Raw genomic sequence first — 27776 nt, 5'->3', positions numbered from 1 at the left:
TCAGAGCTCTTATTAGGCGAGATGCTCATGAAGCCACGCCCCACGGCGGATCCGATTGGACGAGCCGGCACGTGCCGCCTTGTCACCGAGCGGCGGACCGATCCGGGGTTGGGTTAAGTGAGCCGAAGGGAATTAAGAAGAAGAAGAAAAAAAAATCTCTTCCCTGCGATTGGTTCGCTCAGCCTCTCAGCGCCCTATCGCGATTGGTTGCGACGGCGCGGCGCGTGCCGAAGCACCTGCGCTTGGACCAGCGACGCATGCGCGCCGGGGGATGCGCTGCCGAGAGGACTGCGTGCGGAGGGGGGAGCGTGATTGACGGGCGGTAACGGTCGCGGCCTGTCAGTGAGGAGGGAGAGAGAGGTGAGACGAGGCGAGGCCCAGGGCGCCTCCTGCTCGGGGCGAGGAAGGGGAACGAAAAGGGAGCGGTCGTGAGGGAGAAGGAAGGAGAGGAGGAGGGCCTGGAAGCGGTCGCCATGGTTCCGTTGGCGGGCCTCTCCCCCCTCATTCATTTGAATGCCTCGCGCCTTGCCCTTCGGATGCATGCGAGGTCTCCCCAAGGACGGCTCATAGTTGTTTTGTCTCCGTCTCACGGGCGACAAACCTTTTTCCCCTCCTCAAAAGCGTAAAATAGGATTTGGGCATTGACTGTGCCTCAAGCTTAAGGCAGGCCTAGGTTTGTACTTGCTTAGTTTGTAACCGAAGGGTGCATCTATAACAGGCATGGGCCAACTTGGGCCCTCCAGGTGTTTTGGACTCCAACTCTCACAATTCCTATATATATATATTATTGAAGTTTTTCAGATATAATAATAACAGGGGGAACAATTGTTTGGTATAGAAAAGTAGGAGAATAGAAAAAGGTAAGAAGAGATTTAACTTCAATTAACTTCAATTAGTCCAGCGGGAGGCAGCCAGATTGCTCACCGGAGCGTCATACAGGGAGCATACCACCCCCCTGTTGTGTCAGCTCCACTGGCTGCCGATCCAGTTCCGAGCACAATTCAAAGTGCTGGTTTTGACCTACAAAACCCTATACGGTTCTGGCCCAGCGTATCTGTCCGAACGCATCTCCCTCTACCTCCCACCTCGGAGTTTGAGATCCTCTGGGGAGGCCCTGCTCTCGGCCCCGCCTCTGTCACAAGTGAGATTGGTGGGGACGAGGAGCAGGGCCTTCTCAGTGGTGGCCCCTCACCTATGGAATTCACTTCCCGGGGAAATTAGATCAGCGACATCCCTCCTTTCCTTTAGACCCGTCGCAAACTAGCCTCCTGCGGGAGCAAACCGTGCCAGCACGTCCCTGACGTCATGAGACTCCGCCTCTCGCCCCGCCCCTTTCTCCGCCTCTTTCTCCGTGCCAGAGTGGTTTTTCCTTTGCTAGGGCAGCATTGCCAGCGTACTCTCGTTGGCAGAATTCAACAACGAGAGTATGCTGGCAATGCTGCCCTAGCAAAGGAAAAACCACTCTGGCACGGAGAAAGAGGCGGAGAAAGGGGCGGAGAGAGAGGCACAGTCTCATGACGTCAGGGACGTGCTGGCACAGTTTGCTCCCACAGGAGGCTAGTTTGCAGCGGCTCTTAGAAAGAAATTAAAAACATGGATGTGGGACCAGGCGTTTGGGCAATCTGGCAGATAAATAAAGGACTGCGACGACGGATAGGAATAGACAATGTGGAACGAAGTATGGACTCTGAGTTGGCGAACGCCATGCATGAGATTGGCTATTGACTGTGATATATATTGTTGTTTTAATTGTTTAACCGTTTAACTGCTGTTTTTATACGTTTATTGTATTATTGTGAGGGCATCAAATTGTGCCATTTTGTAAGCCGCCCTGAGTCCCCCCTCGGGGGTTGAGAAGGGCGGGGTAGAAGTATATGAAATAAAAATAAATAAATTTAGATAGGGGACTGTTTTTTGGGGGGGGGGGTGGGAAGGATGGAAGGATAGGGAAGGGATTAGGGGGGTTAGGGTTAATATACAGTCTGACTTCCAATCCTCTTCACGTCGGGTGTATCTTCCTTTTCTTTCCTTTTTTTGATAGTCAATCACGGTAGTTTGGCAAGCTCCTTCTTATGGTTCATCCTGAGAGCATTTGATGCTTGAAATTATCTTATATGATCTATTTACCATTTCAGGTTTTCTTGCATTATATAGTTCTTTATTGGTATCCAGTCTGTTTTGGAAATTTTCAAATTCTGCTTTATGCTCATCCATTGGGTTAATTTATCCATACTCATAATATCTAAAAATATTTATTAACCATTGCTCTTGAGATGGAATCTCTTTCATTCTCCATACTCTTGCATAATTTATTCTGGTCGCCGTCACCAGGTAGTTGAAAAATTTAATCTTTATTTAGCTCTATTTCGAAGTCAATTATTCCCAGAAGAAAATATTCCGGTTTTAATTCCATTTTTATATCCAGTATCTTTTCTATTTTTTCGTGGATATTTTTCCAATGTGTTTTGGAAGTTTTACATGTCCACCACATATGATAAAAAGAGGCAGTTTGTTCTTCGCACTTCCAGCATTTATCGTTGATTTCTGGGTAGCATTTTGCCAGTTTCTGAGGTGTGATTTTTAGCCAGTTTTCTTTTAAATTAGATGCATAAGTATATTTCATTTTCTTGTTCCATGTTTTCTCCCAATCCTCTAAATTAATTGAGTGTCCAATATTTTTCCACTTAAGCGGCAGAGGGTGAAAAGGAAGGGGCCTGAGGCTATTAGGAATTCTGAGAGTTGGAGTCCAAAACACCTGGAGGGCCCAAGTTGGCTCATGGCTCTTATAGATGCACCCTTTAATCCAATTTCTAGTCTTACTACATACAGTCTGGTAAGAGAATTGAATAGGATATAATGTGCCCTTGATATTCACTGGGGTTTAATTACGGGGCTCTTGAGTATACCAAAATTTCATGTTTATATGCAATGGCGTCCCTCGTATTCAGGCGTCCTCAGACTATAGAGAGAAACCACTGAAATCTACAAGCATGTAGACAATTTCAACAGAAAAATCAAGGTTTGCTTTTTGAAATTGTTCAATAAATATTTTCAAATCATATTTGTAATGGGTTGCTGTGAGTTTTCTGGCCATGTTCTAGAAGCATTCTCTTCTGCTGCTTTGCCCACAACTATGGCAGGCACCCTCAGAGGTTGTTAGGTCTGTTGGAAACTAGGCAAGTGAGGTTTATGTATCTGTGGAATGTCCAGGGTGGGAGATTGATTCTCCTCTGGTATTCCCCTGCTTTTTGAGTAAGACAAGAATGAATCGGGGCCAGTTAGTGCCTCCTAACAAAGGATTCCTCAATAATAATAATAATAATAATAATAATAATAACAACAACAACAACAATAACTGCAAAGACTGGCACAAGCCGGTAAAGGTGGTCCCAGTGGTGATTGGCACACTGGGTGCAGTGCCTAAAGACTTTAGTCTGCAGTTATACACAATCAGCACTGACAAAATTACCATCTGTCAGCTGCAAAAAGCCACCCTACTGGGATCTGCATGCATTATTCGCCGATACATCACACAGTCCTAGACACTTGGGCGTGTCCGACATGTGATCCAATACAACAGCCAGCATAGTGACCTTGTTTGCTGTGTACTAATCTTGTTGTGTTTCAAATAATAATAATGACATTAAAAACTTTGTTTGTATTCCATCCTATCTCCCCAAGGAGACTCAGGGCGGATTCCACCATAACAACGGCAAACATTCAATGCCTTCATAAAACCAACAAATACTGACATAAAATCCCAGAGAATCTATGAAAATAACTCATCCACGCTCTCCTTGGATTCAAACCTCAGACCTGTTGGTCTTCAGTCCTGCTGGCACAAGGGTTTAACCCATTGCGCCACCGGGAGTTCCTGTCGTCATAGGGTACAAACAGGGCTTGTTGTATTAGACTAGGGTTTGTCTATTACTTGGCCACAAAGCATCTTGGCCAACTTCTGAACCTACATCCCAGGTTTGCTGTGAAGATAAAATTGGGGGGAAATCGGCAAGAATCACATAGAACCTTTTTGCAGAAGAGTGGGATAAAAGTTAAATGTATATTCATTTACCTGAGTACCTGCTTTTATGCAGCCAAAAGTCACCAGCCATTACAACAGGTAGATATTAACAGGCTTAAGGTAACCCCAAGATCCTCAAAAATAAACACGTGTGAGGAAGTGGGGAAATTGAAGAATAGAACTTGCTCAGTGGCCATAGGATGGCCAGGATATGGACTGAAACTCTAAACGTGTCGCCAATTAAAATATTTGTTTTGGATCCTCCTAGTTTATAAAGATCTGCATGGATCAGATTACTAATTGTGATGTTACTTTGTGGTAAAAGACTGGATATACCTTCACAAAACCTGAGATTGTTATCAAAAGCATTGGCGAATTTTGAAAACCTTAAGTATTGTAATGTGAATTGTAGTTTCAAACTGAAATCAATGCAAACTGCATTTCCCAAAGCGATTTCCATTGATTTCAGTTCAGGGAAAGTAGAAAGCTTCTATGACCATTTTTCATTCTTTCGCTTCGACATCTATAGCTATACACAGAATCTGATATGTTCAATTAGACAGCATCCCAGATGACTTTGTGACAGATCCATTCACTTTCCTATTCTGTTGCCATTAAAGGCTCATGAGATTCTTACACAAAGAATTAAATCACTTTCACCCTGAAGTTTAAGTTCAGCCTTTTGACTGACCAGAGGACTTCACAACCTCTGAGGATGCCTAGTATAGATGCAGGCGAAACATCAGGAGAGAGTGCTTCTAGAGCATGGCCATATAGTCTGAAAAACCTACAACCACCCAGTGATTTCGGCCATGAAAGCCTTTGATAATAAACTCAAGAAAGAGTGATTTTCATATGAATTAACCTGTGCACTAAGGTGTCATGGTTCTGAGAAATGAGTCCATTATTTTCTTCTTCTCCTGTATGATTTTAATACATTTGCCTGACAAAGAAGTTAGCGATGCTTTGAAAGCTTGTGTGATTTGTGTGTATGTGTAATTTTTAGTTGGTCCATGAAGGTATAACTATGAATTTTGGAATTTGTCATTGTTTGCATGCATGAGTGTTGAATGTATACTCTGTCAATTCTGTGTCCTTCATGGGAAATCAACGCAATAGTCCTATGGTCACTGCAATTCTTAGTGTCCCCTTTCTTGGGAATTCAAATGTGTATTGAGCATTTTTGTAAAATTCTGTTTCATTTTCATTTATTTTTGCACTTCAGTAAATTGGAAAAAAATAATATGCTTTTATTATAAAAACTTTAGATAGCTGACAGGGAGTAAAAACAGAATGTGTCTACTTTACAGGTAGTCAGAATGCAATTTCATTGGGATTGGCTGTGCTTGAGTGTTTTACTATTAAGTTCAATTAGTGCAGAATCTGAAGATTCGGAAATTGAAGTGGAAAATTTCGGCAAGAATTCACTAGATTCTAATATTGACAGAAGTAGATCTCCCTTAGAGGTAAGTTTAATTTCTATGCTAAATTCTAAAAATATGAGATAGTAATTTTAGCATCACTTATTGGAGGCCTTTCTCTATAGCAGTGTCTCAGTTATGGTACTCCTTATCTAAGGAAGTTAGACTAATATTTCTTAAGCCTCTGGTGAGCAGCCAAAACATTGTTGTCCTGCATGGCATTCTATATTTGAAATTTGTATTTTAACTGTTTTAAAGCTACATTCTAGAAATGTTTAAGGTGGCTTTTGGGATTTTTAAAATAGTATTTTAATGTGTTTTTAAATGTTTTATATTTTTATTTTGTTTTTATTTGTTTATTTCTTTAGGAGCCCTTGTGAATGAAGTAATACAAAAATACTGTCTATAAATGCTCAGTTTATTGTAGCTTTTAGGAATCAAATAGCACAATTTTCTAAGCTCTTGGGAGTTTATTAAGCTACATAGAGCTTTTTATTGTTTCAGTATATTCTAAGAACATAGTGATCAAAGTTTCGGGTGTTTTCTTTGTGTTTATGAACATAATTATTATGCAGATAGTTTTATGTTTCACCATAAAGTTATCTTAGTTTTGGTCTGCAGACAGTAATATCCATCATGTTTTGGCTCCACACTCTCTTGTATGAATTGTGTGTGAACTTTAAATACCTATAATAGGAGACCTAGTTTTATTAAGATAGATTATGCCATATGGACAACAGTTAAAGATTAAACTGAGTCAAATATGTATTATTTTATAAAACTGAGAAAATCCACATCCACTTTATGATGACATTATTTTCTATATGTTCAAGTATGGCTGCTCATGCTTTGCCTAGTCCTATCCAGTTTCATTACCATCCATCCATATAATGCGAAATAGTGATTTAATTAATTAGTTGTTTGATTTTTTATTCCAATAGAAAGAACCCTAGTTATCAAGAACTGGTGTTTGACTTTGTATTCTATTGCTCTGTAGTATTTGTAATGTTCAGCAACTAGATTATGAGTAATCTAAATGTCAAAATCTAAATTTTCATTGCCACTTTCAACATATATTTTGTCTATTATATAATGCTATTTTAAACAAAATCAGACCTCATGTTATTAGTGCAAAACTGCCACTTTTGAAAATAACTATTTTCGAAAAGCATATATGGATTTTATGAATTATACTGCCTATGGGGATTCATGTTACTATTTCTGAGGACCTGTAGTGCTATTTGACTTTATAAATGTGGCGTATTTCAGGAATTAAAAGCATTAATACTATAATACTGTATTTCTTCAATTTGTAAGACACCATTGATTGTAAGATGGATCCTTATTTCAGTTCAGCAAAAATACATAAGATACACCTGTGATTCTAAGATGTACCTAGCTTTTAGACATGTTTATATAAAAGTGTGTCTTAGAATTGAAGAAATATAATAATTGTTTGGCAGAGTAACAATAATAGCTTTTAATATTTAGATTAGAAGTATCTTAAAATTAAACATCAGGCATAGCCACAATAAAATAACACTGTCATTGCATCTTTCATTACTCTGTCCATGGTTGTGCGTATTAATATATGTGCTGTCCTAAGCAATGTTTTGTAGATAAAACATTTTTGGAGATGGATGCTGCTACTGTCTTGTGCTGATAACAGTGTAACCCAGTGAGGGTAGAAATGCAGCAAGGGTATAAAACAGAATGCTATGGCTGTTAGTAATGTAGTCTAAGCATGTTCTTTTTTAAAAAAACAAAAACAAAACAGAAAACTCTTCCCTGGCAAATGTAGCATATAATATTTCTCAGAAGTAGTATTAGCTTGTGGACAAGGTAATATACGTATTTGCCATTTAGCTGCTTACCTGGATAAAATTAGCTTCTCCGATATACTGTAGCATTGTTAATAGAACTTCCTAATACCATGTATGAGGACTTCAAAAAGTATTTCACATTGATGTGCGTTATCTTATGAGGTTGCAAGATATCCAGAAGTCAGGCCCCTTCTACACTGAAATAAAATCCAGGTTATCAAAGCAGAGTCTATACTGCCATATAATTCAGTTCAACGCAGATAATCTGGATTGTATATGCCAGTGTAGAAGAGGTCGCAGCCCTTCTGTTACACCACAATAATTTTATCTTGGAATTATGGATTGCTAAAGGATAATTTAGTTGTTAGGGATGTTAAGAAAAAAGAAGAATCAATGCAAAGGGTTTTTTTTTCCATTTTCACTTTTCTTTAGTCTTTGTCCAGTTTACTGTATAACTTTGACTTGAAGGACAGAATTCTCCTTCTGAATAAATTTGTGCAAACATTTTGTAGGTTGTGTACAAGACACCAAAGCCAACTGGAGAAGTATATTTTGCTGAAACATTTGATGATGCCATGTTGTCTGGGTAAGAACATCTAAAAGAGAATGTTGAGTACATGAATGAGCTTTGTTCCTTTTGTAGAGGAAACAAATTTGAAAGCAGAATGGTTACAAACCATGTAGACTTCAGTGGAGTAGATCAAAATTCCAATCAAGCAGCAACAGCAGTCTAGAAGAAGGGCCAAACGCTCCATAGTGGCAGGAGGACCTAGTTCTGACTCATGCATAATGTTGGTGGGAGGCAGATGTCTTCATTGTGGAATCATATAACACATAATATACAGTTTCAAAGAAGATCAAAATGAAGGTTTCTACCATCAATAGTATTAAATATATTGAAGCCAGAGAGTGTTCCAAAGGAAATCAGCCATTTAGTATAGATTGCAGCAATAGAACAAGTTGTACAGGAATAATAGTTTTGGGGAGTTTGTTCCCTATTTTCGCATGGTCCCTCAGCACAGTGAGTGTCACAGACTAGTCCTGGACTTAAAGTATCTAAAGGTTTGTGCAGAACAATAATTTCAGGATAGAAACCTTGTAAACAATTGTGGACAATTTGAATTACAAATAGATTTGCGAGAAGCTGAATTACATGTGAATGCAGAATGGTCTTCCAGTTCAAGACACTGCTTTTTGAGCATTTACTGAACTATTTATGCCAACAATAGCTTTTCTACAACAGCATCAACTGTTCTGGTTTCTCTGTCTGGATGACATTTTGGAGAAAGTGGAGATGGATCTCAAAATGACATTACATTAGAGAGTTATGAATTCTTGGTATATTACAAAAAGAGTCATTTAGTAGTGACAAGAACCTTCACACACTTGGGTGCCGAGACATGTCAAAAGGTTGTATCTTTCAGAGGACAGGAAAGTAAAGTTAAAAGTGATGGTATCAGAATCAATGGATGTGATGTGTTTGGAAAAGATGCTGGTATACTGAATTCAACAATACAACCTTGATCCACACAAGATCTCTCCAGATTTTTCTGAGACCTTATTAATTGGTGATAATACAAAAGAGAAGCTTTTTATTGGCACTACCACAGACTGTTGGAAAGATTGGAAGTGGTGGCTGAAGGACGACTCAGTCAACAAAAGAAACCTTTTTGTCCCTTAACAGAAAACAGTAGTGATTATGGATACCAGTTGAGGAGCTCACTGCAAGGTTCTTTTTGCACAGGGATGATAGGAAACTTTGAAGTCATCTTAAGTATCAATCTGTTGAAATAAGAGTGATGCAACTGGCATTACTGCATGTCTCCAAAGTGATGAAATATTAGAATGCCAATATGCTCAGACCCTGTGTCAGTAAAGTATTTTTTTATGCAACAAGGGAGATAATGATCTCAGATCGTGATATAGGAATTGAACAACATTTTGAAATGAGCAGAGAAACATCTGCTATAATTAAAAGCAATTCACTTTAAAAGGAATATTGAATGTGACAGTGAGCAAGAACAAGATAATGGCAGTACAATGGAGTTGTAAAAAAATATATTCAATATTTTGTAAAGAAAGTATGGAACCCTTGTGATGCACCTTTTAACTTCTGGCAGAAATTTCAAACTGAAAAAGCTCATGATAATAGATGGAAATCCAAATGCAAAATGCCAGGATTTGTTGTCAAGTATGTAGTGGAAGGGTGTGTTATATGCTTTTCTTCTACAAGCAATAATTCAAAGAGTGCTGAGAATAATCAAGCAAGAAAAAAGTGCATATAATTCTAATTGCTCCATTTTGGCTCCACAGTCCTTGATTTAGCTACTGATGAGAATTTTGGCAAGTTCCCATGTTGACTTCGAAAGATTTGTTATTTGGGGGCAAATGATGCATCCAAATCCAGATTGGCTAAAATTAGTTTCATGGAATTTGAATAGAGAAACTTGATAAAACAAGATTAGTCTGATTCAATAACAATCACCATTTTTATCCAAGGAGTCATTCAACACAGTGTATTTGTGAAAATATACGAAGGAATTTGGGGAAATTTTATTCAAGAAAGTCAGTATTGCATGTGGACGCAATAATGAAAAGTATTTTGGCTTTTTTTGCAATCATGAAAAATATTTTGGAGAAAAGGTTAAGATTTCAAACTCTAAGACGGCAATTGTTGGTGTTGTCGTCAACACTATTAAACTCAGGTAATCTGTTATCTTCACATCCTTATGTTACCTTAAAGGAGCAGCTTTACAGTTTTCACCTACAGTTCATATATTTTCTCCTGGGATCTAAATGTAGTGTTAAATGCTTTGATAGGGAAACCATTTGAACCTTTGAAAGAAGCTTCTTTATGATATCTGTTATTTTAAGGCACTGTTTTTAGTGGAGATTACATCTTTTCAGGTTTCTGAATTCGCTTCTCTGTCCATTAATCCAAATCCATGCAGATGACAGGTTATTCTTGGTTATGAATCTGACTTTAATACCAAAGTCATTATGGATGAGAATAATTAGTCAAATACACACATTCTGCCCTAATCCAACTCATCTGATCGAGAGAAAGTGGCATTCATTGGACATGATTAGAAGGACAGTTAAAGAATACTTAAAATGACAAAGCATATAAGGAAGTTGGAAGCTTTATTCATGTTCTTTAATCCAACAACTATGCGACAAAAAGCCTCTAAACATATGCTGTTGAGATGGTTGAAAGGTTCATTTTCCAAAGTTGTGATTTGGCCAAAGTTTCTAGATCTCAATGTGTCCTGGGATCATTCCACCAGATCTATGATGACAAGAACACCTTTTAGAGTGGCAGCTATAATAGAGATGTGTGTAAGGCTGCTGGATGGAAGAATCATCCACATTTGTAAGACATAATAGGCAAATGCAGACCTCGTCAAGGAGCCTCTAATAGCACAGTTCTTTATCCTGTAATTAATGTACAGCATTCAAGTCCAACCTGGAGATGGTGACGAGTACATCCCATATATAGTGTATTGCTCCTTTAGCCTCACTGAGAGTGCAAAGTTGATACTCAACATGGATGCTTATTTCAGTGATGCTGACACAGCTATTCACCTCCTCCCAGAGAATAACAATAAAGAAATATACTGCTATGGAGCTCCATGAATGGTTAGCACAGCTATACAACAAAACTGAAGAGAGAGGGAGTTAAGAGCAACTAAAGCACCGTTTCAGAATTCTGAAGATCCTGTTCTTAAACTGGTTAGCACAAGGGGTTAACCGATGTCTAGTGGAATGCTCCTTCAGCCTCACAAGTGTTTATTGTCCCCTCAGGGAGATAAGGCAGTCTACAAATAATAGTAATAATAATAATAATAATAATAATAATAATAATTATTATTATTATTATTATTATTATGAGTATCAATCTCTCATACTATGAAAAGGAAAATACAATCCAGCCATGACTCATATATTCCATATTTGGTATATTTTATTACTTCAAAGAAATGAAAATTTAATACTTAGAATTGATATAAAATATGTAAGAATGGTCTTTTATTTTCATTTATAGTTAAATACATTTTATTCAAATTCAAGTAAAATGGCATTAATAGCTTTCAAATGTTTTTTTAAAAGATCGCATATTCATAGATTAATTCTGATTTTCTCAATAGGTGGGTTCTGTCCCAAACCAAAAAAGAGGATACAGATGAAGATATTGCTAAATATGATGGTAAAGCATAAACGGAATGCCTTCCACAAACTTGTGTATTTTTCATTTTATTACGGGACTTTCAGTATGTATTAGCTTTTACATTAGGGGCAGGGAATGCTTTCTTTAATACAACATTCCTCACATTTTGAATTCCCTCCTATTGATCACTCTTTCCACCAAAAAATCTTCTGACACCTCCTAGTATGACTAAATGATGCAACATTCTAGGCATGACAAGAAATATGAGAGTAGCTACCATTCATGGTATTCCAATTCCCTTTTTCAAACTGTATCTTAATTTTTGTGCCTTAGATGTGTGGTTGTAGTGTAAAAGTGTTAATTGTGATTAAGATATGTGGAGTTACTTTGAAGCCTACATTTCTCACCAACAGACTTAAAATGCCTTTGCTATAAGCTGTGACATGTGGAGGAATATTGAAAACTGTCATATACCAAGTCAAACTTTTTTTTTCTAGATTGGCAGTTGTCTGGTCTTCCTGGCAGACTTTATTAAAAGATTTCCTTTCCTTTTGTGAATATGTTGGGCATTCAGCTGGTGATATTTTGTGCACAAAGTATGTTTTCTGACTTGCTTTTCATGGTACCCATGTAAAGTTTTTAGTTTAAAATAGAGTCTACAGAGAAGTAACTATATCTAATAATGAATTGCACTGAGTTTGTAGAGTGACTTGTATTAAATCATAACTGTGTTCTCTGCTTGCATTTGTCTTGCTATATTATCTTTTAGGAAGATGGGAAATAGAACCATTAAAAGAAAACGTAGTCCCTGGTGACAGGGGATTGGTTTTGAAATCAGTAGCAAAGCATCATGCAATATCAGCTATGTTATCACGGCCATTTGTTTTTGATAGTAACCCACTGATTATTCAGTAAGTATATTTTTACACTTGAAAAGGTTTTCTAGACAAACATTTGTGTTGGGATTCTGTATTGCCTATATCTATCCTAGATTATTGTGTATGGTTTCTAACGTTTTGACACAGATTAAAATTATTCTCTAGAGGCTTATCTGCACTGGCTAGAAAACCCAGTCTCACTGCAAATCCACTGAGGTCTGTCTCCATGATAAACAACAACTTCCAATTAGTATCCAATTAGTTTTCTTCATTTACTGTATATACTTGAGTATAAGCTGGGTCATTGTGCCAAGAGAAGAGGAGAGGAAGGTGTGCAGCTTCTCCTCCCTTCTTGGCCCCAAGCTCTCTACCCGCTCGTGATCTTTACTCTCTATTTGCTGTGATCCTTACTCTCCCCGCTTCTTTCTGTTTCGCAAACAGACACGCATGCATACATTCACCCGTGCCTGTCGCCATGTTCAAATGGCAAAGGGAGTGAACCAGGAGTGTGCCCCTGGCCCCTAAAGTGGGAAAGAAAGGGGCAAATCACTGCTGCTGCCGCCCATCTCCTTTGCAAACGTGGCAGCTCCTCAGTGTCTCCCAGTTGATTCCAGTGTGCAATGTATGGAGTGTTAGTGGTAGAAGGGGAGTAAGAAGGAAGTAATGGGAGAAAGAAGGAAGAAAAAAGTGAGAGAAAGGGAAGGAGTAGGAAAAGGGAAGAAGGGGGCAAAGGAGGTGGGAGGGAAGTTAGGAAGTTAGCCTCTCTTTCTCATTTCAGTCTTGCCCTTTTTCCCACGGCAGTTTCCCACTTTCCTAGCCCCTGTTTCTCACTCCAGTCTTTCCCACTTTCCCAACCCCCTTTCCCACCTCAAACTTTCCCACTTCTCTACTTGCCTCCTCCCTACTCTACTATTTCCACCTTTCCAGCCCCCGCCCTTGCACCTCAGTCTTGCTCATTTTGCAATCTTCCTTTCCCCATCCCAATCTTTTCCATCTGGTCCTCTTTCCCACTTCAGTTTCCCCAACTTTTCCCAACTCCTCCCCCCTCACATTCTAGACTGGGGTCTTTCCCACTTTTCTAGCCCCTCTTTCCGTCCAAACCTTTCCCAGTTTCCAGTCCCCCTTTCACACCATAGTCATGTCCCGTTTCTCCAGTAATCCCCTTCCCAAGCCAGTCTTTTCAACATTTCCTTATTTGTATACACATAGCATTTTCCCCAAAATATATTGTTAAAATAAACTATGGTGTTTATTGGAAGGATATGTAAACACATTTATATTAAAGAAGGTTGGAATAATGATTTAATCAGAGTTGGACAGTCTTATCTTAATTTACAGTTTTATGTAAATATTCAAAATACATTTAACCTACAGATGCCTCAATTAATGTAATTAATGTAATTTTATTGGTATCCCTTTTTATTGTAGACTAGCCGTCCCCTGCCAGCGTTGGTGTGGCCCACATGGGAATTCTGTGTGGGTGGTTTGGCTCAATTCTATAATTGGTGGGATTCAGAATTGTGATTGTAGGTGAACTATAAATCCCAGCAACTACAACTCCCAAATGTCAAGATTCTATTTTCTCCGATCTCTACCAATGTTCACATTTGGGCATATTGAGTATTCATGTAGAGTTTGGTCCAGATCCATCATTGTTTGAGTTCACAGTGATCTCTGGATGTAGGGGAACTACAACTCCAAAACCAAAGGACACTGCCCACCAAACCCTTCCAGTATTTTCTATTGGTCATGGGAGAACTGTGTGCCAAGACTGGTTCAATTCTGTCGCTGGTGGGATTCAGAATGCTCTTTGATTGTAGGTGAACTATAAATCCCAGCAACTACAACTCTCAAATGACAAAATCAATTTTTTTTGAGTGAAGGACATACATTGGCTTGTTAGGTGTATTGTGTTCAAATTTGGTGTCAATTCCCCCAGTGGTTTTTGAGTTCTGTGAATAACACAAACGAACATTACATTTTTATTTATATAGATTTACGAGTAGCAGCTGCATTTCCCACCCTCAGCTTATACTCAAGTCAATACATTTTCCCAGTTTTTTTGTGGTAAAATTAGGAGCCTTGGCTTATATTCAGGTCAGCTTATACTCAAGTATATATGGATAATCCACCTTTGCTATGCTTTAAGCAAAGTCAGAGAATATTCAGTTTTGGACCAATCCCCTATCCAGATGGACACTGCTGCTATGTCCTTTCCCTGTGCTTATCAGTGCAAGAGAAGGGAATGGCTTATTCTCCAGGTGATCGTTGTTGCCACTTCCTGCTGGCCATAGGGTTCCATCTGAATACCTGGCTATCATGGTCATGTATAAAAGGGTGCCTGTGCGATCAACAAAAAAGAAGGGGATAGATAGACACCCCTCTTTGTTGATCACACAAGTGCCCTCTTATGAGATCAAAAATGAAAGGCAATCGTTAGGTGCTCGCAGTGGATCCCATGATCAGCAGGGAGTGGCAGCAGCGACACAGGGGGCAGAGTTTGAGATGGTTTCTCTAGACCAAATTTACACTGGTATAATCTGGCTGGTGCAGACACAGCCTAGGTCAGTTATGCGAGTGGAGGAGAAGGGAAAGAATCCCACTACATTTAATACCTTGTTGTTAACAAAGGCTGAAGTAACCAAAAACTATTTGTTGAGTGCACATTTAATTAGCAGTTATCTCTATGAGAGTGTTCTTGTGTTTCTGTTGTGCAGGTATGAAGTGAATTTTCAAGATGGCATTGATTGTGGTGGTGCATACATTAAGCTTCTTTCCAAAAGTGATGACTTGAATCTGGTATGTAGTCTGTAGGAGAAAGTGATTAGATGTGCTTTAATGTTAGGAAAGAAACCACCAATATCTTATGCAAGTTGTTATTGGCTATATCTTCATCAAATGAGGAATTAGTAAATGCACAAGGTATAATTTGGCCTTTGTATGTTATATACCTATTACACTAGCAAATTACACAACATATAGTGAATGCTTGGTATTCACTGGGATTTGGTTCCAGAATACCTCCCCCCCCCCTTCCCCACACACACACACGCAAATGATACAAAAATCTGTGGATGCTCAAGTCCCATTATATACACTGGCATAGTAAAATGTTGTCCCTTTCATAAAATGGGAAAATCAAGGTTTCTGTTTTGGAAATGGGGAAACGGGAGAATAATTTCTTGTTGTGAATGGTTGAATCTGTGGATGCAGGATTTGCAGATGCAAAAGACAGTTTGCAGCATACATTCAGAAGATGCAATGCACTGATGAGATGAACTTTCTGTGAACTAAAGTATTCACCACTTATCTGTATTTTCTGTCATTCAGAGAATAAAGGAAATGAATAAAGCATAAATGATTCCATTAGAAATACATATGGCTCTCTAGATGTGAGTGGACTACAACTCTCATCCTGGCCCACTTTTCTTCCAAGGAGCTCAAGACAGCATTCATAGTTGTCTATACCGCAGTGTTAATCCTCACAGTAGGTTGTCAAGCATGGGTGAGAAAAGAAGTCACAAGGAGGGCCCAAGCTCTTTTTGTGTTCCCCCAAACTTTCAGCTTCATTAACATGCTGCACTACTTACAGTTAAAATTCAATCTGATTTAGTATAGCTAGCTTCCTTGAATCCCAATTTTGAAGAAAATGTGTGATATAGCTTAAGGTAGTAATAGTAACAACAATTAGTAGAACTTGAAGGCACACAAACAATAACAGCAGCAGCAGTATTTTAAGCAGCAACTCAATATCTAAGTAAAGGCCTTCCTGGTGACACAGTGGGCTAAACTGCTGAGCTGCTGAACTTGCTGACCAAAAGGTTGGCAGTTTGAATCCGGGGAGCGGGGTGAACTCCCGCTGTTAGCTCCAGTTTCTGCCAACTTAGCAGTTCAAAAGCATGCAAATGTGAGTAGATCAATAGGTACTATTTCTGCGGGAAGGTAAGAGCACTCCATGCAGTTATTTATTTATTTATTTACTACGCTTCTATACCGCTGTTCTCAGCCCGAGGGCGACTCACAGCGGTTCACAAGACACAGGACACAGCAAAATTCAACACCAATATAAAACAGTTAATAACCTAATCTAATACACAATTAATACACAATTACTATAATAACCATTCACTGGCGTCTCATCACTAAAAAACACGATCCAAATTCGTCATCCATTGTTCCGTTCCTATGTCATTACCAGTCATTGCACAGTTATTCGAAAGCCTGCACACATAACCAGGTTTTTACTTTTTTGCGGAAGACTATTAGAGATGGAGCTGATCTAATGTCTGTGGCCACATATTATGGTTATGCTGGCCACATGACCTTGGAGGTGTCTATCGACAATGCCGGCTCTTTGGCTTAGAAATTGATATGAACACCACTCCCCATAGTTAGATACGACTAGATTTAATGTCAGGGAAATCTTTACCGTTTTAGTTACTCCTTTCTTTAACCTTCACAGCTTTTATCCATCATTTCAAGGAGGAACTGAGATATAGGTTAAAAATACTGATAGCCTTAACTCTGTCATATTATCATTTGTCACAAAGTAGAGGTAAAACCAAGCTCCTACAAGTGTCAGAATAGTGTCATATAAAATGCTTTTAGTTGTATAAACCGACTATGTTCCTTTTCATTCTGCAGGAGTACTTCTACGACAAAACATCGTACACAATTATGTTTGGACCAGATAAATGTGGAGAAGATTACAAGTTACATTTTATCTTTAGACATAAACATCCTAAAACTGGAGACTATGAAGAAAAGCATGCCAAACGACCTGATGTAGACCTTAAAAAAATGTACTCAGACAGGAAGACCCATCTGTATACTCTTGGTACATTTACGTGCTTATGTTTACAAAAAAGGTTACAGTATCCATAACTGATATATAATTAGGACACTATTAACGGACATGGCACAGTACTATTAAATCATTCAACCTGTGGTTTTACAAGGTATTTAGATTTTGCTGCCAGGGTTCTGGTGCCTCACCAAACTAAAAATCCCAGGATTCTGTAGCATTGAGCCACAGCAATTAAAGTGGCATCAAACCCCAAGAAAGTCCCATTAAACCTGATGGATTCTAATTTCTGAGTAAACATGCAGAAGATTATGTTCTTTGTGTGTTATATGCAGTGCTTTTGATGAGTGAGCTTTCCAGAAAATATTACATTGCCTTAAAGCATTTCTTAAGAGAAGAAAAAAACATAAGCCTAATAACCATTTAGTTATTGACCAGATATCAGTTACTGAATTCTTTCATTTTATATTATCCTGCTATTGTCTATAGACTAATGTGACAAAAATTCTACTACTAATAGCATTGATATATGTATAGCATACAGAATCCTCTCACATTAATGCTGCAATCCTAAAAAATAATACAGGGTTAGTCAAAATGCATAGGCCAATAAGCCATTCAATTGAATGGCTTATTGGCCTATGCATTTTGACTAACCCTGTATTATAACATTCCTTTCATGTCAATAAGTCTGTCTCTTTCCAAATACATGCTTGTGTTTTAATCTCTATATTAAATTGAATGGTTGAAAATCATGTTAAGTTTGAATTCAATAGTATGACAGAAGTGCATCCAAAATGGACTTAAACTACACGCTTAAACAGCTCTTACTGTAATGATGTAAATCCTATAAGCAAAGAACGAGTTTGCTTTAACATCTGTGTAACTTTCCATTTTACTTATTGTGTTCTAGTGCTAAATCCTGATGACACATTTGAAATATTAATTGATCAAACTGTTGTCAGCAAAGGAAGTCTCCTGGAAGATATGGTTCCCCCTGTGAATCCCCCCAAAGAAATAGAGGATCCCACAGATAGAAAACCAGAAGACTGGGATGAGCGGTCTAAAATTCCTGATCCTGATGCTGTTAAGCCAGATGACTGGTAAAGAGAACCAGAGATGGTCTATATCCCTTCCATCTTTCTTCTACCTCATTACTAAATAGTAAACAAACTTTCTTTGGTTTGCATTTTGATTTTATGGGAGTAGAAATGACTTTTGAAAAAAGTTTCTATAAAGATTTGCAGTTGGGACACTGCCATAGTGTCATCCTCCTGATAGTAGTGATTTATATAGTGAAATGAGAACTTCTAGAATGTTTTAGTGATGGGTTTTTTAAATAGTACCTGTATATCGGCTTAGTTATAATTCTGTCTTGGAGATTTTATGTATAAAGGACTTTGTGGCATTAAAAAGATATACCCTTGATTTGATGTTTGAAAATATTTCAGTTACACTTTGGGGTGTCTTACTACTATATTGTCCATCTTCTGTTAAAACTGATCTGTAACGCAAAGGGATGAAGATGAGCCACCCAAAATTGAAGATGATGGTGCTATTAAACCTGAAGGTTGGCTTGATGATGAACCAGAGTACATCCCAGATCCTAATGCAATAAAACCAGAAGATTGGTAAGAATGCCTATTTATGATGGCAATGCTTGTAGGCATTTTAATGTATGCTTTTTCTGTCTTTTAGTTTGTTTTATAACATTTACTCGTTTTGGTACCTGGGTAAACACTAGAAGTAGTCATTGTTCGGTTTTGGATCTTATGAATCTCTCTGTTCATGGGATTCACATAAATTTCTGGATGCAGGTGAACTGCAACTTCCAACATACTGTGTCCAGATCCCACCAGTAGTTTAAGTTGGTCGTGGTAGACAAGTGTTCCTGATTTGATCCAGATCCATCGTTGGTAAAGTTCACAATGTTTTCTGAATATGGTAAACTACAGCTCCCAGCATCCTGTGTTTGTCTGTCTGTCTCCAAACCCTGAGAGTATTTAGATGTTGCATATGTGTGACAAGCTTGATTTAGATCCATAATGGGTGAAGTTAACAGTGCACTGTGGATTTGGATGGACTGAAACTCCAACCATCCAAGGTCAATCCCCATAAGCCCCGTCAGTCTTTAAAGTTGGTCATGGGGGATCTGTGTGCTTAGTTTGGTCACAGATCCTTTGTTGGCAGGAGTCACATTTTGAAAAATACATACATACAAACATAGATAGATAGACACCTATGTGATTATATAGATCACGTGCGCGCGCACACATAGTTTTACAAATTATAGGTATAGCTTCATGGGATAGAATTTTTTAAAACAAATACAGGACTTTTCAGTATCAAAGTTAATCAATAGACAGTAGTCCCCCACATGTGTGCCAGACTTTTTGCTAAATCTATCCTCCCCCCAAGTCTCATTATATTTTAGATACTGTAGTGATGTTCAGTGTCAAGTGAGTGGCAGTGCATATTATTATGTTCTTGGGAAAGAGACCGTTGTCAATTTCATTATCTAGATCAAGCATGGGCAAAATTTGGCCCTCCAGGTGTTTTGAACTTCAACTTCCATAATTCCTAACAGCTGGTAGGCTGTTGGGAATTGTGGGAGTTAAAGTCCAAAACATCTGGAGGGCCTGACTTTGCCCATGCCTGATCTAGAATAATGCAAGATGTAATGTACAAGAAAACTATAGATTTTTCATAAATGTCAACTTCATATTTGTAACTGGATTTCACACCAGTAAGAATTTGTAAGAAGGGAGCTATTCGATTCTTTAAAGCCAAATCTTTCAAGCAAATTTCACATTTAGCTTGACATCAAGAGATCGTTGTTTTTAGCTGGTTCAAGCAATTTGCTGGGGATAATATTATATGCATATTTTAATTTAAAACCTATGATCTATTAGATACAGAAAAAAGGAAGTGTTTGAACTTTCACCCCCATTTTCTAGGGATGAGGATATGGATGGTGAGTGGGAAGCTCCACAAATTCCTAATCCAGAATGTGAGACTGCGCCAGGTTGTGGAACGTGGGTACGACCCATGATGACCAATCCAAAATATAAAGGAAAATGGAAACCACCTATGATAGAAAACCCTAATTATCAGGTAGTTGCAAGAGGTGATATATTCTGATTAATTGTTGCTATGTTGTAATGGGACCTCTTTCTTTCTTCAGTGTGCCTGGTAGTGCAATGAGAGGTAAAGTATTTTGGTTTGAGTGTAGGGAATCCTAAAATTAAACTTCAGGGACTGTAGCAAAGTGTTTGTGTGTGCTTCTGTTCAGGGTTCTCATCGCCAGCCATCCTATTCTAAGTAGATGTGGTCATCACTGGCCTTTTTCAGGTTTTATTTTTCCATTGATATTTTCTAAAGTTCTGTGTGGTTCCTATAAGCCTGTGCCTGCTGGGAAGAAAACATTTAGTGATGCCATTTTGGTTAAATAGTGTTATAAATGCTGACATTGTTATTCGTGTATAGAATTGAAATATAATGGAGATGAAACAACTCTGTATGTGCCCTTTTCAGCATGTATCTGTGTAATTAGCTCTTCGAGAAGCAGGATAATCTTTGTTGCATAGAAATTTGTTATTATTACTGTGGGTGGAATTCAGTCTAAAATTTACGTTTTCCATGGACATTGGCAGATTTTAAATACCAGAGTGATCACTGTGATTAATATAATGGTTTTATTTTTGTTTTTAATTTTGTACTTTTAAATGGTAGCTGCTGGTTTTGGGGTTTTGGGTTTTTTTTATTGTTGTCTTTTTATTGTCTTTTTTGGGGTGGAAACATGAGATAAAAATCCAAGTAAGTTTTCACATTAATTTTAGTAGATTCCAGATGCTCTAGATATGCTTATGCATATCTTTATTCACTTGATGTGGGAATAAGCCTTAATGGGACATGCATGTGAATAAACATGTATGGGATTACACAAAATTTAACTAGAAGTCTTTAGTGCAGACAGCCATTCAGGTAAATATTCTGTTTCTTTTTATTTTAGTAGTTGGTAGACAGTGCCCCAGTTTGGCCTAGTTTAGAGAGTCAAAAAGCTCATTTAGGTCTTGTCCCTTTAGGTAGAGATATGGTCATCAGAATTCCAGAGGATCATAAGTGTGACATTTCTTGTATACTACAGGGCAAATGATCTAAACCAGTGATTCTCAACATGTGGGTCCCCAGGTGTTTTGGCCTTCAACTCCCAGAAATCCTAAAAGCTAGTAAATTGGGATTTCTGGGAGTTGTAGGCCAAAACACCTGGGGACCCACACGTTGAGAACCATAGATCTAAACTATTCAGGCTGAGGGCACACAATACAAGACTTCAGGAACCCAGTATAAATATTTCATGGTTAGGAGGAAATTTTGGGACAGGCAGAGTTTACTTCTGCTGCATAGCCCACATTCTATAGGTAGAATACTTAAATGGTTTAGTGGAGCCAATTGTTTGAAAGCTAAATTATCATTGATCCACAAATAATGCTTCTAGGCTTCTATCAACAAGAAATTCACCAATAAGGTGTAACAGTTTTTAGGTATCATAGTCATCTTGGCTTCTAGATTAAACAAAGAATCTGGGCGTACAAACATATCCAACTAAAGATGGATTTCTACATGCTGGATCCAGAGGTATTAACATCAATATGATCTTTAAAAATACACTGCTTTGGTGGTTAAATTGGCGACTTTTTTGCTGTTGAGAGATGTGTGAGAAACAGAGATTTGTGCAATGATAAAATACTTCTTCCTGTTCTTCTGTATATTTTTGCTCAATATGTTTAGATGTGGACCAATGCTTTTTTCAAATCTGGTAATCCGGTTTAATTGAATGGGATCTTATTTTTAGCTATTATGGTAATGAGAGTAGCATCTACAATAATGGGATAGGGAGACTGGTGTTCTTCAAGTACAACCATTGTTTAGTTCTCTGTTAGCTGACCGTTTTTTTTAAAAAAAAAATTAGTGATGCAATTTGCAGGGCTATTTCAGATTGGTCTAAAGAAGTGTATAGTATAACCACTTGGGGTTTGCCAGTTGTCAACTTCACCTCTAGTCATTCCATTTTTAAACAGTCATTTGAAGTGCTAACTAAGTGCTAACTTTTTTTCTCAAAACAACAATGTGGGACTTGCTTTGCTGAGATGACCCTATGATTGATTGGGAGGGGAAAATTTCCTCCTTTTAATTTTTTTCTTAGACTTATGGTGGTATTGGGTAAAACGGCTATTTCATTGAGGAGTAAAGGAAGAAAAGAGAAGAACATTTCTTTTACTATACATCTCAGAATTTTAAAAAATCCATTCAGGGTTGGGAATAAAAGTTGCACTGTTTCAGGTATTTATGAAAAAATGTCCAATAGTAATCTTGTTTGGATATTGTAGAGAAACCAGAAGAGACCTACAGTAATAAATATCACACCCTCTCATAGTTAAATGTCCATCTTTACCATGATTGTTCTGTTTTTTCCACCATGCAGGGGATGTGGAGTCCTCAGAAAATCCCTAATCCTGACTATTTTGAAGATTCTCATCCTTTCAAAATGACTCCTGTCAGTGCTCTTGGTTTGGAGCTGTGGTCTATGACATCAGATATCTATTTTGATAACTTCATCATCTGCTCAGAAAAGGAAGTTGCTGATCGATGGGCAGCAGAAAGCTGGGGTTTTAAAAAATTGGTTGCAAGTGCTAACGAAGTAAGAATTAATGTGTTTTCTTGTATCTCAGTTGCAATTAGTGTTAAAAATTTTAGTGTCATGGTTTGCCATTTAATTGTTCTGAATATGTTATATAATTTGGGTGAAAACTTAATGAATGGATACTGTCCCACTATGTGGCAAATGGAGCCTAAAATAATTTATAAAAAGCAGAATAGAACTGTTGAAAAACCAATTGTTTCACCCTGCTCACATGCTTTGTTTCCTTTGTGTGCTTTAAACACTATGAGTTTTCTTTCAGTTTTTATGACAGAGTGAGTAACTGTCTCATATTCCAGACTACATCCTGCCTTCTTTTTTAAGAGTTAGTTGTGTCATGTCTTAATATAAAAGGCCCTGTCTTCATTTGGTGACAAATTTTCTTTAAGAATTTTGTTCAGAATGCAACAGTATTGTGCAAACATAAACTCAAAATGTTTTAAGTTGTTGGACTAATGTAGTGATAATGTTTGATCTTGAAAAAGTGGGCAGAATCAATTCCCTAGAGCCTACATGATGCACATATGGAGCTGTTTCAAGTTAAGAGGCTACCTTATTTCACAGCGTAACTGGCACACTCTCTTTTTGAGGGATAAAATGGGGGTGCAACTATTACACGGTGACTACTTTTACCTGACAAAATGCGGTAATTAACACAGCCTTCAGCTATGATAAAAAAAAGTCACAGGTTTTTTTGAAAGCCTGGAACAAAGCCAAATTCCGAGCCCATGTAAACATTTGGGGTTATTCTGATGTGGAACCAGTTGCCACTGTTTACTGAGCCATCCCACATTCCTCTGGTTTAGGCAGTCTAGGGACACAATGTGTGACTTACTCTTTTGCTACTATTCTACTTGTAAAGACACCTACAGTCTATGAAGTGGATGTTGGCCATAGTTTGTTGACTGGAGTGACATTGGCCTGGATGAAGAGGCATTTGGAGGGGGGAGAGCAGATGGGAGGGATGAAGGTTGCAGCAGCCCGGTGCCTAGCTGTACAGACTTCCCCAAGGTTAATCTGGAGTTTTGCACCATGGATAGGCTCCCAGTGTAGATGCAGCCAAAGTTGTAACTATACTACCTACCCATGTGGACAGTTCCGGATTTCTGCCTATATGCCCTAGGAATCTAATCAAGTAATATTTTGTTGATTTAATGAGATACAAGGTGGGATAATATAGATGGTGGGTTGTGGCTGTTTAGATGCCTCTCTTTGCCACTTTTCTAAAAACTAGAATAATACTTAATGTATGTTCCCCAAATAACAACACAGTAAATAATTAATATTTTATTGCAATGATAAAAATGGCTTTTGCATTCTCATCCACCCAGCCTGGAATGTTTAGCCAGTTGTTGACTGCTGCAGAGGAAAGCCCATGGCTTTGGATTGTTTACATCTTGACGCTAGCACTTCCAGTAGGATTGGGCATACTTTTCTGCTGGCCATCTAAGGTACACAGAGAGCTCATCTGACATCCCCATTTCCTTTTATGTAGACCAAGAAGGGTTGTGGGTTTTTTCAGCCTTTCAGTGAGATCTTTGGCCTAAAAACCCAATGGAGTGGTAGGGGTGAGCCATACAATTTGGCAAGCTTGCCTCACTGACCTGCATCTTTTGAAAATACTTATATTTTAGTATTTAAAGACATTTGTTTCTTGTAAAATTGTCTTTGTTATAGAAAATAGATGAAGATGTGGACTACAAAAAAACTGATTTAGCCAAGCCGCTTACAAAAGGACAACTAGAACAAGAGGTGCTTGAAAATGATGAAGATTTAAAGAAAACAAATGAAAACCCTAATGAAGGTAGTAAAATATTTTGGCTATACTCTCGAAGGCTGTGTAGTGTTACTAAATAGTAATGTTTCCTAGCAGCGGTAGCACAGTTCATGTTGCAAAACTAATGTTAAATACATTTTAATGCTAATTAGTGTGAATGAATTATATTTACTTACTTGTTGGCACTTGATTTAGTGAAACTACTACTCTGGATGGCACTAGCAATTGGATTTTTGTGTTTAGTGTTTAAAATTCATGTTTCTTCTTCATACTTGCAGGCATGGTGTAAAGCATATAGATAGGATATAGGCTCCTTAGTATAGTTCCATTATCTACTCCAGAGCAGTGGCAGAGACAAATTTACTGTTCATCTTTAGAAACAATTGTAATCTTGCATCTAAGAGCTAGTTGTAGGTTGGTTTACAGTGTCCTTTGATGCAGGAAAGTAATCAGATGAAAGATTTAGAATTGTTTGAAGAAAAAATGCTCTTTTAAAGGTGCTTTATAAAGTAATCATTGTGCCATTGGTTTTTAACTGTGTAAATGTTCTAGGCAAGAGTTTTAAAACTTATTTCATTTCCACATTTGAGAATGAATACTGTACTTTTAGTAATTATCTACCCATTTCACTAGAAGACAAAGCTTTCACTGCAATTCTTGCATCTGAGATTTCATTTGAAAACCTTGTGTAGTTCTTTGGTTTATTTAAATTGTTATAGCAATGTAGAAGGCAATGTATATTTTGCAGATGTATGTTTAGCTTATGAGTTAATTTCCTTTTAAAATTCTTATTAGTCAGGCTCACATTTTTAGAATATTTGGTCTGATTGTCTTTGGCTGTAAAAGCTTCTTCTCAGGGTGGTAGAGCATCCAGGAGTCCCCTGTACAACGTCCTTGCAGACAGCCAATTCTCTTGCACCAGAAGTGACTTGCAGTTTCTCAAGTTGCTCCTGACATTAAAAAAATGTTAATGGTTTATCCATCCAAAGAGATGTGCAATGCCCTTTTGCTGTCTAATTGCTGCTGTCTCTTAAATTCAGAAGGTGCTGAAGATGAAGATTATGAAGACGAGAATGAAGCTGCTGAAGGAAGTCATGAAGAAGAAGGCAACAAATCTGTCTCAGAAGAAGACGAGGTGAAGTTTCATTGTATCACTTGTTTTATTTACAAATATGTTCTGTGAAATTTGACATGTTGCAGCCCTGTCAAAAGAGTGAGGTAAATAACCCTCTTTCTAATAAAATACAAATTCTGAGGAAGACATAATTGTGCTACACCGTTAGAACATGCTGAAATCTGGATATTATCCTTTCTACTCAAACCATTCTAAATTGATTTCTTCTGGAACTGTATAACCTGGAAGCCATTTACCTTGCTATTGTTTCGAGACTGTCAATTTATAATGCCATCTGTTGTACTTGGATAATCTATTTAAATCAGAAAATGTTTTAAAACTCATCTTCTGCTTCTAAAGAACCCTAGTAATCCCTGCCAGTGGTTCTTCCTTGAAAACATCCGCAGTAGTAGAGTTTCCCTGAAATAGACAATTTCAACAAAATATAGGCTGAGTCATATGAGGAGAGTGAATTTAAAAATTCCTAGATAGATTAACAAAAGCTGTATTTATTTATAACGTGTTCCAGAATTGTTTGTAATGTACAAATATTTTATGGCAGACATGGTAGACCTCCTCAGAAGATAACGTAGGACTGTTTTTAGGTAGATACTAGATAACACTATTCAATTGGGAAGGTATCCCAGGCTTTTGTTTCCTTTGCCTCTCAGCTTCCATGGTTCCATTCAAGAATTTTTCTCTCTCCCCTCCCCCTTTCAAAAGAGAAGTATCTTAAGAATCAAATTTAACATTTCGATATGCTTGAGACGGAGTATGAAACATGAAAAACTTGAAAAACTGTTTTGATTCTGTGTTTTCTCCCATACAGATGAAAGATGCAGATGAAAGCACAGGATCTGGTGACGGGCCATCAAAATCAGTACGGAAAAGAAGAGTACGAAAGGACTAATTTATTTCCAGCTTATATTTATGGTTCCTGGTTACAGAACATAGGCATAGGCATGCTATATTGTCTAACAGCATGCAGGTTGAATTAAAAGATGGAACTCCACTTAGGCTTCTGTTTCCATTTTTGAGCCCTTCCCAATCTTATAGGATTTTTCCTTTACTTAGAAAAAACAACCTACTTGTGAAATTGCCCATTCCTTTACTTTAAAAAAGAAAAGAAAAAAATGGTGAGATAAATTATTTATTGTAAATATTATTTGAAGCTATTTAGATAATAAATATGGTTTGGAAATAATTTTGGCTTCAAAATTTTACCTTTTGAAATGTTTGTGTGAATTGATTTTTTTTTCTAGCTTTAGCACAAATACTGCTTCTACAGTTTTGAAATAAAGAAATACACCATTTCAATATCCACTGAAAGATGCTTTGAGAAAAGCAGTTGACAACAAAGTCTGTGCTGAGCTGGCTGCAATAATTGTTTTTATTTATTTCATTAACATTTTTACTGTGAAGTCTATTTATAGTTCTTTTGTCATGTTAGTTTAACATTTGTTACAGTTGCTGCTGTTTGTTTTATAGACAGATACATTGTCATTAATTGATAGATCAGCATGTGTTTTACCTTTGAATGCAACAGTGTTCATGATTTTCAAGTAAAATGGTGTCTGGGAGACTTTTTCACATTTTTATAGATTTGTGTTTTAATTCAAAATGGTGTGATCCGTTTACAAATAAAATGGCCTCCTAAATAAAAATATTTAATATAATCTGTACTGCTCAAGTTAAAACTTATTATTGAAAAGGTTTACCAGATAAATAAATTAATCATCATGTGGTGAAACAGCCTTTCCTACTTGTTGTGTCCTTCAACTATGTTGGAAGACAATATTCTAATCTGCCCAAGGCATTATTGTTCTGTGGTCATGGGACGTTTTGCCCCAAATGTGTAGTGGGCATCAAGTTGAAGAGGGACTGCTATGAACATTTCATCTTTGGAAATACAGTCATGCATTTCTCAAACTTCACGACACCTTGTGGTGTCTTCCAAATTTCAGAATAGCATTTGAACTTCCAGAAATGCTTTTCCCATTTGTGTTCCATTTCTCCTCTGCCCTTTTTCCTCAGTTCCCACTCTCACGGTGGGCAGTTAGGGAAATTAT

General features: G+C 37.8%; 1 protein-coding gene across 2 annotated transcripts; it reads left to right on the top strand.

The window, feature by feature from the left end:
• The first annotated feature begins 133 nt into the window (after window positions 1-133).
• On the top strand, window positions 134-27383 carry CLGN (calmegin). 2 transcript variants are annotated; one of them, XM_060778918.2, is made up of 15 exons: window positions 134-360; window positions 5332-5487; window positions 7778-7851; window positions 11414-11472; window positions 12203-12344; window positions 15029-15110; window positions 16956-17148; window positions 18029-18218; window positions 18633-18746; window positions 20073-20229; window positions 22601-22816; window positions 24148-24267; window positions 24494-24620; window positions 25637-25728; window positions 26537-27383. In XM_060778918.2, the coding sequence occupies exons 2-15, from the start codon at window positions 5341-5343 to the stop codon at window positions 26615-26617; spliced, it is 1794 nt and encodes a 597-aa protein (XP_060634901.2). In that variant the 5' UTR covers window positions 134-360; window positions 5332-5340; the 3' UTR covers window positions 26618-27383. The 2 variants fall into 2 exon arrangements, with proteins under 2 accessions (XP_060634901.2, XP_060634900.2); XM_060778917.2 differs by having other exon boundaries at window positions 137-360; window positions 25634-25728.
• The last annotated feature ends 393 nt before the right edge of the window (window positions 27384-27776 follow it).

This window comes from Anolis sagrei, chromosome 5, assembly GCF_037176765.1.
Source record: "Anolis sagrei isolate rAnoSag1 chromosome 5, rAnoSag1.mat, whole genome shotgun sequence".
Lineage (NCBI taxonomy): Eukaryota > Metazoa > Chordata > Lepidosauria > Squamata > Dactyloidae > Anolis > Anolis sagrei.
The sequence above is the reverse complement of the archived record's forward strand: the minus strand, read 5'-3'. Positions and strand labels throughout refer to the sequence as shown.